This window comes from Sciurus carolinensis, chromosome X (assembly GCF_902686445.1).
Source record: "Sciurus carolinensis chromosome X, mSciCar1.2, whole genome shotgun sequence".
Classification (NCBI taxonomy): Eukaryota; Metazoa; Chordata; class Mammalia; order Rodentia; family Sciuridae; genus Sciurus; species Sciurus carolinensis.
The window spans coordinates 15,156,866-15,171,165 of record NC_062232.1 but is presented as its reverse complement, the minus strand read 5'-3'; the positions used below and the strand labels follow the sequence as shown (position 1 = coordinate 15,171,165).

At 36.0% G+C, this 14,300-nt stretch overlaps 1 protein-coding gene across 9 annotated transcripts in view; it reads left to right on the top strand.

Annotated features, from left to right (window-relative positions):
* Bclaf3 (BCLAF1 and THRAP3 family member 3) overlaps positions 1-14,300 on the top strand; it is a 62,898-nt gene that overhangs the window by 37,737 nt on the left and 10,861 nt on the right. For 3 of the 9 annotated variants that reach the window (XM_047535796.1, XM_047535795.1, XM_047535797.1), the window contains exons 9-12: positions 5,171-5,285; positions 6,976-7,071; positions 11,671-11,706; positions 13,108-13,263. In XM_047535796.1, the coding sequence (XP_047391752.1) occupies positions 5,171-5,285; positions 6,976-7,071; positions 11,671-11,706; positions 13,108-13,263 (403 nt within the window). The remainder of the gene's footprint in view (positions 1-5,170; positions 5,286-6,975; positions 7,072-11,670; positions 11,707-13,107; positions 13,264-14,300) is intronic. The other 6 variants (XM_047535792.1, XM_047535789.1, XM_047535790.1 and 3 more) reach the window with 4 other exon arrangements.

Below are 14,300 nucleotides of genomic sequence, written 5' to 3'. Positions count from 1 at the left end.
AGCTCAGAAGGAAACACTGTACCCCATTTCTCCTTCCCCCAACCCCTGGCAACCACTCTTTTACTTTCTGTCTCTATGAATTTGCCTATTCTTAACATTCCATATAAATGTAATCATATTATATATGGCTTTTGTGACTGATTCTTTCATGTGGCGTAATGTTTTTGGTGTTCATCCAACTTTGTAGCATGAGGATGCTTTTTATGGCTGAATAATATTTCATTGGATGGATATGCCATATGTCGTTTATCCATTCATCAGTTGATGAGTATTTGGATTGTTTCCATTTTTTGGCTGTCATGAATAATGATGCTGTGAACATTTTGTGTAAGTTTTTTGTGGACATTTGTTTTCATTTCTCTTTGGTATATACCTACAAGTAGAATTGATCAATTAGGTGGTGACTCTATATTTAACTTTTTGAGGAACTTCCAGATGGTTTTCCAAAGTGACTGCATCATTTTACATTCCACCAGCAATTTCTCCACATCCTTGTCAGCACTTGTCATTGTTTTCTTTCAAAAGATGATATAGAACCTTTAATCTCTCACTTTGTCCTAATTCAATTTCCTTATTAAAATAAAAGACACTTCATCTTTTTATCTTAGAAATTCAGTTTCTCAAAATTGATCTCATTGTGTTTTTACATAAACCTTTTTAATCAAGTCAGTGTATAGTTTCCATAGAAATTCAGAATAATGAAACATAATAGCATCATAAATCATAGGAAGTAGTGATTTCCCACCTGTGTGGTTTTTCCTTAAAAAGTTGTATGCAGGTCGCGAGGCATGGTGGCACACGTTTGTAATTCCAGAAACTCAGGAGGCAAAGGCAGGAGGATTGCAAGTTCAAGGCCAGCCTAGGAACTTAGCAAGACCCTGTCTCAAAAATAAAAAGAAAATTTAAAAGGGCTGGTGCTGTAGCTCAGAGGTAGAGTGTCCCTAGGTTCAATCCCCTGTACCACAAAAAACATTGTGTATGGGCTACATGTCTCTTGGCTCACCATTGTATCCCCATTGCCTTGAGCTCAGTTCATATTTGTTGAATGAATGAAGACTTTCCAAAGCACCAGACAGGGCCAAAAATACTTAAATTAGAATGTATATCTACCTGGATTCCTATTCACTGATACCTTAGGATGCTTCATTAACAAACCTGAATCTCAGGGATTTCATCTAGTTTCCAAGACACTGCTGTTCTCCATTGCTCTCCCTTCTGGTCAGTCTCTTACCCTGATGTCTCCATGTCTTTTTTTTTAATTTTTTTTTAGTTGTAGATGAACATGATATCTTTATTTTTTTATTTTTATGTGGAGCTGGGGATTGAACCCAGTGCCTCAAATGTGTGAGGCAAGCACTCTGCCACTGAGCTACAGCCCCAGGCCCTCCATGTCTTCTGACACACTATTTCTCCTTCCTCTAACAAGTGTTACTAAGTTCTCCACAATGTAATTAAGTTGTGTTATGTAAATATGGGCTATGTGTGCTTCAAAATAATGTCAGTATACTTCAAAAGAACATCGAATGCCAAGACTTACTTTTTAGCTAGTCAGTTTATAGGAAAACATCAGTTTTTATTCTTGCTGTTGTAATAATCTGTACTGAACTAGAGTGAACTTCATGCAGATCTTTTATTCATATGTTCAACAGATATTTCTCTGTTCTACAGTTATCGTTTTAAGCACTGGGGATGCAGTGATAAAAGTATACACAAAGCCTTTGCCTTTGTGGCATTTTCAATTTAATGGTGGAAGAAAGAAAATAAATAAATAAATGCATGTTAGTGAAGTGATAGATGAAAAATAAGGCAGAAGAGGAAAATAGAAAAGAGTGATGTATGATATGATTTTAAAAATTTAGCAGGGATGTGAATTGAGGGAGTTGGCCACAAGTTTACCTGGCAGGAGTAGTATTTCAAGAGAGGGAACAGTAAATTCAAAGACCTTGAGTCTGGAGCATGGTTGCTCTTGTTTAAGAACTAGAAAGGAAGCTGGTGAGTTGCAAAATGAGGAAAAGGAAAAAGAGAGTAGATGAGGTCAAAGCATGAAGAACTTTGAAGGGCTGAGAGACATGGAGATTCTGTATTACTGTTAGTGAAATTAGAAAACATTCGAGGTTCTAACCAGAGAAGAGATATAATGGCAATTAAACTTTAAAAGGATCACTGTGGTTGCTAGGTAGAGAGTGAACTGTAAAAACTGGAGAAAAAAATTCTTCTCAAGTTAAAACAAAAAAATATTGGAGGTAGGAAGTCTGCAAGATAAGGTGACGTAGTAGATGGAACCCATCAAGGAACCAGGCTCCTTAGACGTTTCTCCTCCTCTACCCTTCGCACATAGCATGTGCCTCATGTTTCAAGATGGTTGGTTGTGCTCTAGCTATCATGTCTGCATTCTAGTTTTTCCCTGAAATTTAAACATAACACTTTAGCACTGTTGGCCAAATTTTAGTCCCAAGGCCATGCCTAGTTGTAGGGAGGATGGGAAATAGAATCTTTAATCAGGGTGTTTTTGCCTACTCAAAAATCAAATATCAACAAATGTTTTTTTGATTTTTTATTGTGGCAAAATATATCATAAATTTACCGTTTTAATTGTTTTGAGTGTACAATTCATTGGCATTAAGTATAACTGCAGTGTTGTGGAACCATCACTACTATGCATTTCCAGAACATTTTCATCTTCAGAAACAGAAACTCTGTACCAATTAAATGATAACTCCCCATTCCTCGCTCCCTTCCAGTCCTTGGTAACCTCCTTTCTTATTATCTCTATAAATTTGCCTATTCTAGATACCTCATATAAGTAGAATCATACAAATTGTCCTTTTGTGTCTGACTTCTTAATATCATGTTTTCACAATTCATCCATGTTATATCGTGTCAAAATTTCCTTCCTTTTTCAAAAAATTCCTTTGCTGAATAATATTCTACTGTATGAATATACCACATTTTATTTATCTGTTCTTCTGTTTATGGACATTTGTGTCATTTCCACCTTTTGGCTATTTTAAGTAGTGCTGTTATGAACATTGGTGTTGTCATCTTTTTTATTATAACCATCCTAGTGGGTGTAAAGTGGTATTTCATTGTGGTTTTGATTTGCATTTCTGCAATGACTATGATGTTGAGCATCTTTTCATATATTAATTGGCCATTTGTATGTCTTCCCTGAAGAAATTTCTATTCAAATCCTTTGCCCATTTAAAAATCTGGTTATTGTCTTTTTATTGTTGAGGTATAAGAGTTCTTTATATATTCTAGGTACTACAGGTTGAGTATCCCTTATCTGAAACGTTAGACCATAAGTGGTTTAGATTTAGGATTTTTTAAATTTTGGAATATTTTCATATATGTAATATCTTGGATATGGGACCCAGTCTAAACATTAAATGCATTTATGTTTCCTATATGCCTTACGCATATAGCCTGAAGTTAATTTACACAATGTCTTTAGTATGCCTATGTTTTGATTGTAACTGGTCACATGAGGTCAGGTGTGGGATTTTCCATTTGTGGTGTTATGTTGGTGCTCAGAAAGTTTCAGATTTTGGAGCATTTCTGATTTTGGATTTTCAGATTAGGGATGTTCAACCTGTACTCCTTTATCCAATATGTGCCTTGCAAAGAGGGTTTTTAAAAGTCCATTTCTTTGTTTATAGAAATATTCATATATGCTAACGGTAATCATTTGGAAAAAATATAATTAAGTATAGAAATATAAGGCAGTCTTAATTCTACCAGTTAGAGATGACCGCTGTTAATATTTAGCACATTTCCTATCAATTTTTTCTCAGCATATGTGTATATTTTAAGTAACTGAAATTAACCTCAGTATATAACTTGGCACCCTATTGTTTTGACTTACTCTCTTGTCACAAACATTTTAACAGGACGTGGGTTTTTTTTTTAAACATTTTAAAAGACCCAAGTGTCTACTTCATGTCAGGTTTGGGGGTCAGAGCTGGGGCCACAAAATGAACCATCCACTGAAGTGCCTTCTCTGAAGGAATCGCAGCTTGTTCCATTAAACTCACAGGTGCACCAGTAGTTAACAAACATGGAGAGCTAGGTGTTATCACCCCAAAATACATTATGCACATGTAGCTTTATGTGGTACCGAGTTTACCAGAGAGGGGATTAGGAAAGCCTTCCTTGGAAGAGGTACAAATGGAGCTAAATTTCAAAGTTCATCTAAGTGGAAGGAAATAATCACAGAAGGAACTGCAGGTGCAGAGGTGTGGAGGCAGGAGAGATTGTGGTGTGTGCTGGAAACCACATGAAGTTAAATGTCCCAGAAACTCATTGTGTGTGTTGGGGAGGGTGCAGTAAGGCAGATGGCAATGCATCAAGGGCCAGAGCATGGAGGACCTTGGAGGTCCTGATGAGGAGTATGGATTTTATTCTGATGCAGTGGGGAATGCATGGAGGGACTGAAGTAGGGCTGAGGTAGTGAAAAGCTAGTTTACCATGGAGCAAGGCCTGCAGAAGACATAGGAAGGGTCTTGGGAGCAGCATTGAGAGATGTGGGATGTGACAAGGAAGAGGATTCCCCAAGGGCTATGGAATTGAGGCTTCCAGGATCAGAGGAAAAGCCTAAAGGAGGACCTCCCTCCCTGATAGGGCTCCCTGGAAAAAGCACTTGATGGTCTCAGGAACTTTCAATATCAAGAGAGGGGAGGCTTCCTTTTAATCCCATGGCCTAGTAGTATTAGAGTGAGGTGACCCTGGGTCAGTCCCATACCTCACCTCTGACAAATGGGCCAAGTCATGAGTCATTAGTGCTTTTGGAAAGGGGAGTCAACAAGGGCAGTGTGGGGGCAGTGCCACCAAATTCTAGAGAAGTGACAGTCTTTACTCAGAAAACACACATTTCACATTAGTTACAGCCTTGAGGAAGCCTGTCCTTGGACCTCAGGTTGGGAACCCTACTACAAGGAGTATTGTTTTTCCCCCATTGATAACTTCCAACTTAACTAAATAATGGGGTTTTTTTAAATGAGGATGTTAGCCCTAAAAACTAACATTTGTAATTTTAGTAGTGAAATACCATTGAGTTTACTGTTGTGTTAATTTAATTGCCTCTAAAGGGGCTTTTTAAAATTTTTTGTTTATTTGTTGAATAAAAGTAAACTAATAAAAGATTATTATTCTCTCTCTTTCATTTCATTAGGAATGATCAACGTTCCAGTTTTTCAAAGGTGAAGAATATTCATGCTGATGGATCCCCAAAACCTACACATTTTGTAAAATCATATTTTAGAAAATTTATTCAGAAACCTTACATAGTAAGATTGGAGTTCCGGAATTTTCATTTTTTGTACATTTTCCTCAAATATATATTTTCAAAATACCTATAATGGTGGATTAAGTATGTAGAAGATTCTGTTGAGGTTTATAGTTATTATAACAAAAGAAATATTAATCTCTGATTTAGTAGCATTTTATTGGATTTGTTACAGTACTAACTTTCTTAAGAATTTTTTGGGAATAATTTCATTAAAATATAATGTACTTACTGTAAAATTCACCCATTTTAGTTGTAAAATTAGTGACTTTTAGTAAATTTATGGTGATGTGTCACTATCAACACAATCTAGTTTTAGAATATTTTCATTATCCAATAAGAACCCTCATGCCTGTTTAATTATCCCCTGTTCCCACCCCAGCCAACCACTAATCTCCTTTCTGTTTTAAAGATTTGCCTTTTTATAGGGCAGCTTACAGAATGGCAGCTGACTACCTTCCATAAGAAATGACTGGAAAGATGGAAGCCAGAATCTGTGTCTGTAACCTAATTTCAGAAGTAACATCCCATTACTGTACCATATTATAATTGCAAGAACCAAGTTACTAGGTCCTACCCACACTCAAAGGGAAGGATCATTGGTGGGGATCATCAGGAGTCATGTCAGCATCTGCCTGCAATCCTCCCTCTGACCAGACTCCACAGAAAATGGAGTATATAGAAGGTTATAAGATTGTTGATTTTAGAAATAAGAAACTGTCTTCAGAATGGACTCTACCTTTTTAAAATCCCTGACAGAGGATTCAGGTTCTTTGTGGTTACAGATTTACTAATGTAGTTGTTTCTCTTATTTCTGGTACTTTCCAAGCCATGGCAGGAACATCACCTCAAATCGGTTATCTGAGTCAGCAAAACCTGCCTCCTGCAGTATTGGGGATTTGCGTTCGTTTAGCAATTTCTGATAGTAATAAGTTTATCTTGCTCTCCTGGAGGCCTGTGTAAATAAATGCTAGATTCATAGCCTATTTTTTAAAAAGTTACCCATTACATTAAATAGGAGTACTAGTTTTTTTTTATTTGTTTGGGTTTTTTTTTTTTGACACTTATCACAGGCATAGATGAAATTGGCCTCTCACAAACTAACATGGGTCATATCAAAGAAGGAGAAACATGTGTTTCCACAGCTCCACACCTAAGCTCCATGATCCCAGCTTTGGGTGTTTGTTTTGCTTTGTTTTGTTTTGCTTTGTGATACTGGTGTTTGAACTCAGGGGTGCTCTACCACTGAGCAACATCCCTAGCTGTTTTTATGTTTTGAGACAATGTCTCTCTCAGTTGCCCAGTCTGGCTTTGAATTTGGACTCCTACCTCAGCCTCCAAATTGCTGGGTTTGCAGGAGTGAGCCACCATTCCCTGCTGCCTTGAGTTCTTAATCCTATAAATTTAAATGTGTCTTTTTTAACTTTTATTTTTATAGACTGCATTTTGATTCATTGTACACAAATGGGGTACAACTTTTCATTTCTATGGTTGTACACTATGTAGATTCACACCATGTAATCATACATGTACATAGGGTAATAATGTCTGTCTCAGTCTACTATCCCCCACCCCTTCTGCCCCATTTTCCTCTACACCATCCAAAGTAATATGTGTCTTTTAAATGGTAAAACTAGTTTTTAAAATCAGTCTTTAAGTATATTAACCCATACTAATACTTTTTCATGCAGAATTATACTATGCGGAGAAAGGATATTATTACTCAGAAACCATTTGGAGTTGAGGGAAACCATCAAAATACAAGAGGCTTTAAAAGACCTTTTAAGGTATTGAGTGTTGTTTTCCATTTAATTCTGGCTTTGGGCTTATGCTTTGAACCTAATATTCTAAGTATAATTAAATTAAAAGCTATTTGGGGGTATTATTTCAAATAGTAGCTATAAACTAGTGTATCTGGTTTATATGCTTATTTCTAGTATTTACAGTTAACTATAATCAGTTTATTGATCACCTGTTCCTCAGGACTTGATTTCAATTCTTTTTTAACCAGTGAACCCTTTTTTTTCAAATATTACCTGGAAATACAAATGCACAAGACAGATACAGGTGGAGTGGCTCTAGGCGGGGATGCAGGCAAGGTCCCAGGCCCTCCTGTTAAGCCTGTCCTTAAACCTCTAAGGTGTTAAATGCAGAGCTCTCACACTTCCCAAGAATTACTGATTGAAAAGCCCTGCCCACAGATAGACATGCAACCACCAGAGAGGCCTTCTTGTTCATCAGAGAAAGATTCTGGTCCAGACAAATTTTTTAAAGTGTATTTTGTCACATTCTAATCATTTCTACATCTATATCTAAGACAGATGATAGTATTTAATCAACCAACATGTTTGATTATCTAAAACACTCATCCCCCCAAATGGAGTAAAAGCAATAGTCCAAAGTATTATATTTCTCTCCTTGCTCTCAAAAGCTGTGTTTTTAAAATCCATTTTGACTGAATTTCTTGTTTATGACAGGTACTTTGTTCGTTTTTTTCACTGTGTTGTCTCCACCCCTCCCCACAAAAAAGGAAAGAATTCAAGCTTTTTTTTTGTGAAAATACCAGGCAGGCTTGACAGAGTACTTAGCTGATTAAGAAGAAATTAGTATGAACAGAAAGGTGTAGTATAAACTATCCTAACATAGACTTAGGAGGGTGGTTGAGTGATCTATAAATACTTGGCTTCTTGACAAAGTTTCTAGATGTTAAAAGGATTTTTTTTTCCCACTAGGAATAGCATAATTTGTAGGCATTACAAGATTACATTTTTATCCAGTGCTTTATATACCTAAAACATGTATGACATTGAGTTTTCAATAATAGCTACAGCTATAGAGATATAAATGTTTTATACCATCTGTTAATCTCTTGAGTAATGAGGCATCAAATCAACTGAAATTGTGATGTCTGCATCACCTAGAGGCAGTGTAGATGGATTTACAGATCTCAGTGCTTCTACAAGTTGTTCTTCTCATTACTCAGATATAGTTGAATGTATTTTTGTAAGATCATCACGATTTATTTCTTGTTACCTTTTTAAGGGAAGATTCTTTATCATTAATTGTTAGGTATTTTTCAAAACATATGCAACGATCTTTCCTCTTGACCAATAATTTAAAGTTGCATAATGTTATGATTACTTAGAAGTCAATAATTTTTTCATAGTAATATAGTATATAGTGTGAGGAGATAGTCCTTCCTAAGAAAAGAAAATACTAACCAGACTCAGTGGCTCATGCCCATAATCCCAGCTACTCAGGAGGATAGCAAGTTCGAGGTCAGTTTGGGCAACTTAGCAAGGCCCTGTCTCAGAATTAAAAAGGTCTGAGGATATAGCTCTATTGTATGGCACATCTGGGTTCAATCTCCAGTGCCACAAAAAAAGAAAAAATAAATTTCCTAAAATTTACTTTTTACATTAATTAGATTAATTCAAAGATATAGTAAACAAAAATGAACCATGTAAATCTCAGGATTAGCTGAGATATCAAGTTCGTTCATATAGTCTTAATGAAATTATATTGTCTGATTATAATTCTCTCATCTGAAATTTTCTGTAACTTTAATAGTTGGAAAATGAGCCTAGAATAAATAATGTTTGTTTCATCATGTATGACATCCCCATTTCTAAAAGAGCAAAAAGAGGAATCTACTTAGTTATTTTAATTACTCTGCTATAATATACCATCTGTACAGTTGTTTTGCCAATAATTTCTATTATCTGTTTCCTTTTACTAAGTACTCTGAGGATGGAACATAAACCAAAATCCAAATTTTAAAAAGATTAAAATCTATTTCTAGTGACCAAGTTTTTGAAAATTATTATAGAACCTACATTCTAATTACTCTGTCTGCATGCCTAAATATTATTCAGGCCATAATTGTAAAGCTGTAATTCAGCCTAACACATTGTTATGACTTTCACTGAAGAACTAGCTTAGTCTTTTTAATGCTGGGAGTCTTGTAACCAGTGCTCCCCTTTCATAGCCTTGCAAGTATCTATCTCCCCTTTAGTTATTTTTTATATTTTGGTACTGGAATGTGAACCCAGTGGCATTTTGCCACTGAGCTACATCCCCATTCCTTTTTATTTTTTATTTTGAGACACAGTCTCAATAAGTTGCTGAGGGTCTTGCTAAATTGCCAAGATTGGCCTTAAATTTGGCAATCCTCCCATCTGGGCCTCCTGAGTCAATGGGATTACAGATGTGCACCACTGCACCCAGCTTCTGTCTCCCCTTTAAATAGCAGGAGCAGGACTGGGGTTGTAGCTCAGTGGTAGAATGCTTTCCTTATACTTGCGAGGCCCTGGGTTCAATCTCTAGTATCATCAAAAAGAAAAAAGAAAAAAAAAAAAAAAAAAACAGCTGCTCCATCAATGGCAACTCAGCTACTAAGCCCCAGTATCTTTTCTTTCTGGCATTGCCTTAGTTGCTGCTTAAACTGAATTTTATTGTCAGAGGGTAAACAAGTAGTGTTTGAAGAGGCTTTTCATTTAATGCAGTGATTATAGTATTTGTGAACAATAGTATTGGTTTCTTTAATAGCGTAGTATGTTTAATCTTAGTTTATTTAAGAGTTATTGGTTAACTCTTCATGTTGAAGAAATCTCTTTGCTATCTATTTAGGGGTTTACAGGCTTATTCAGACATAAACTTTGTTTCTTTTAAAGTCATAGAAAGGTTTATTTAGGAAGGTAGATCCACATTCAAGGGACAGTTGCGGTCTGTCTGGAGAGTGAGAAGCAGCGCTGACTTGAGCTGGGGGTCCAATATTTATAGAAGAGCTGGACTGGAAGTGCATTCAAGGTGGAGCTGCACAATTTAATCCCCAGTTTTCCTACCCTTGTATATTTCTCTCCTTTTACAAAGGCATGGGCCAAGTTTGCAACTATGTTTTCTGCATCTCAGTGACATGATTTCTGCGTTTCAGTGGCTTGAGGTTGTTTGCCTTATGATTCCTTATTTCTCTCTCCTTATCCTAAATGCCTATCTCATCCTGCCCATTGCCCTGAGACTTTGATCCCTTAATCTTGCCAGCCTGAAACAGCACAGAAGATGGATCTTCACCTTCACAGATCTTAAATTTCTACAAAGCAAATGTGTCCCTATTTTTTAAATAATTGTAGCTTGTTTTAAGCCTTAGTAGTTTATCAGTAGTAAACTCTTACCCAGGCATTCCAAAAGGAGTAACTATTGACTGGGACCCTGGTCATGTAATAGTTGAAATATAACTCATGGTGTTTTAAATTAAGAAAAAAGAAAGAATTTGATTTAAAGATAAAACCCTCTCCATGCAACTTTGTCATCAAATGTTTACATATAATTAGATAGTGTTTCTCTTTTTTTGTTTTTGTTTTATTTTGAAATGGTGCCTTGCTGTGTTGAATAACCAGCTCCTGGACTCCAGTGATCACCTTTAAAGTGGCTGGGATTTCCCCCCCCCCCTTTTTTTTTCTTTTTTGGTACCAGGAATTGAACCCAGGGGCACTTAACCACTGAGCCACATCCCCAGCTATTTTTTATATTTTATTTTAGAGACAGGCTCTCACTGAGTTACTTAGGACCTTGCTAAGTTGCTAAGGCTGGCTTTGAACTTGAACTTGTAATCCTCCTCCCTCAGTCTCCCAAGCTGTTGGGATCACAGACATGTGCCACCACGCCCAGCTGGGATTTCCTTTTTATGTGAGCATTTGCTTGAGAAATTGAGAAGGTGAAAGCAAATTAGCAGAAAATAAAGTTTATTCCTGATAAATACTAATCTGAGTAGAATTCTGATTTTACTTTAAAAAAAAAGAACGAATTTGGGAATGAATTGGTATGCAGTGCCTGCTATTTTAAAGTTGAGAGTCTGCAACTTTTAATCTGACCTTTGTCTGTGCCCAATAAGTGAACACTGGTTGAATCCTTAATTCGTGAGTGGTAAGAAGAGATGGAAGAATACAACTTCCTATTTGTACCAGTAGAACTGAATGCCGTTTTTTATTCTTCAAGCTTGGACAGCCCTTGTCTTGTATATCCATAGAGACTCCTATTGGCAAAATCAGTTAAGATTAGCTGCCTGTCAGGTGCTCAGATTGGCAACTCCACTAAATTGCCCACCCCTACAGAAAAAAGGGTGTGTCTGTTTAGTCTTTCCCTTGCATAAAGTATTAGATACAGGTTTTGTTAAGTAAATTCAGAACAATTTTATAGTTAACTGCCTGAGAGAGCATGTTGGGTCACCAAAATCTTATCTTTTCTACCATATCTTCTCCTGACTTCCTGGAATTAGGCTTCCCGATATTCACTTTATGTTGAACTTGTTCTATTACGTTTTTAAATTTGCCTAGAGTTTTGCTTCATATGGCTTCACATTTATTCTTTAATTTAAAAATTTTTTCCAGTGCTGGGGATCAAACTCAGGGCTTCATGCACAACAGGTAAGCACTCTACCACTGAGTTACAACCCTGGGCCTACATATATATATATATATTTTTTTTTTTTTTTGCAGGAGAATTTAGTTGGATAATTTGAGGGAGAAATCCTTTTATAGTCAAGAGCTTACTTAATGCAGCCTCTTCCAGTGAGTTAACAAGTAGTCAAGGTTTTAAGACTTAATAAGGCAGAGGTAAACAATTGGGCTACTTCTCCCTTCTGTTTTAGACTATTCTAGGAGGATGCTGGAAACGCAGGAGGCCATGAGGAGTACATGGTAGGGGGAGTGAGGGAAGGAGATATAGAGAATTGTTTCAGAAGATTTGGAGAGGATAGGTTCGTGAGTAACCAAACTCCCCTAGCACTAAATTACGATACCAGTTCCTCTTATTGGCCACATGGGAACACGCAAACATTCATTGTCCTCTTATGCCTATTATAGTACTGGACAGTATGCAGGCTAGGAATTTGTCTTTATAATCCATATTGCTATAATGGTTTTTTTGTGGTAAAGAAAGATCGATTTGAAGATTTCAACAGGAAACCTTCAAAAACCAAATTTTTGATTCTTAAATATTGATTCTTAATGTCTTTCCTCCCTCATTGATATTTGATATAGTCACTATGAATCAGAAGAATAATTTTAGCTGGGCACCATGGCACACACCTATAATCCTAGCATCTTGGGAGGCTGAGGCAGGAGAATCATGAGTTCAAAGCCAGCCTCAGTAAAAGCAAGGTGCTAAGCACTCAGTGAGACCCTGTCTCTAAATAAAATACAAAATAGGACTGGGGATGTGACTCAGTGATCAAATGCCCCAGAGTTCAATCCCTAGTACCAAAATAATAATAATAATAATTAATAATAATAATTTTAGCTCTTTGGGGGTTTTGAAAAATTGTATTTTTTTAGCATGGTGAAGTTAAAGAATTCATTTCAAATTTCTTATTTATTTATTTATTTATTTATGGTGTCACTGGGCATTGAACCCAGGGGTACTCTACCTCTAAACTGCATCTTCAGCACTTCTTATTTTTTTTTTAAATTTTGAAACAGGGGTCTCACTAAGTTGCCAAGAATGTCTTGGACCTTGTAATCCTCCTGCCTCAGCCTCCTGAGTCACTGGAATTACAGGCATGCACCACCATGCCCAGTCATTTCAAATTCTTTTATGTATCAGTTTTAAAAATTGTTTTTATGTAAAACAAAGATTTTATTGAAGAAATTAGTATATAGAATAAACTAGTAAACTAGTTAGGGGAAATGTATTTGACCATCATGAACCCCTTCCCTTCTACAATCTGTAATGCCTAGAATCAAGGGCAGCTCTACGTACCAGACATTTATCTACCTGTAGACTTGGAAATTATAGTTTTAATGCTTAATTATTTTTTCCCTTTACAGAGCAACTTTAGAGGTGGTAGACTCCATCCCCCATATAAATCAGACCTGGTACAGAAGAGCTTATACATTCAGGCTAAATATCAGCGTTTGCGGTTTGCTGGTCCAAGGGGATTTATCACTAATAAATTCAGAGACAGATTACTGAGGAAAAAAAAGGTTAGTTGGATGATGATCATTTAAAAATGTTGAGTGACTTTTGAACTCCTGAATCATCTATGTTCATTAGATAAATGGGATTTTTCATTTAGTTTTGATTTAAGAATCAACCTAGATTTCTAAGATGTTATATGATAGTTGAATAAAAACTTCAAGAAGTAACGCTAATAGAGTTGTGAGATTATTTAGCCTTAAAACACTTTTAGCTATTATAATTGAAATATTTTGAATATGCCAACCGTTTGAAATTTTTACTTTGGAATTTCTGTTGTATAGTTAATCTTTGAAATGGTAATTTCGGTAAAAAGTTTTAACTGATACATTTTAGTCTTATACAACATAAGTGATCTGAGTGCCAAAAAATATTGAACTAACTCTATACAAAAGGTGTATAATTTCAAAATACTCTAACTCATCTTTTTACCCCCACTAATATATTTTTTTAAAAATTGTGGTGAAATAAGTATAGTGTAAAATTTTTCATTTTAATGATTTTTTAATGATATACAATTCAGTGGCATTAATTACATTCACAGTGCTATACAACCATTACTACTACATGCTCTTTTTCAAAATTTGGTTTTAATTGACAAGTACAAATTATATGTATTTGTGGTGTACAATACGATGTTTATATATATATACACAATACACATACACACACATACATACACATACACATACATTGTGGGAAGGCAAAATGAAAACTATTTAGCATATGCATTACTTTACGTACTTATTTTTCTGTGATGAGAACGCTTAAAATCTACTCTCGCCAGTTTATAGGTTTATGATATATTAGTATTAGCTATAGTCATCATGTGCAATTCCCCCCTCCCCCACCCACTCTCCCTCTCTCTCTCTCTCTCTCTCTCTCTCTCTCTCTCTCTCTCTCTCTCTCTCATGCTATTTGGAGGCAGGGTCTCGCTAAGTTGCTGACACTGGCCTCAGACTTTTGATCCTTCTGCCTCAGCTGTCCATGTGGCTGTAATTATAGGCATGCACCACTGCACCCAGCTACAATAGATTTCTTAAAT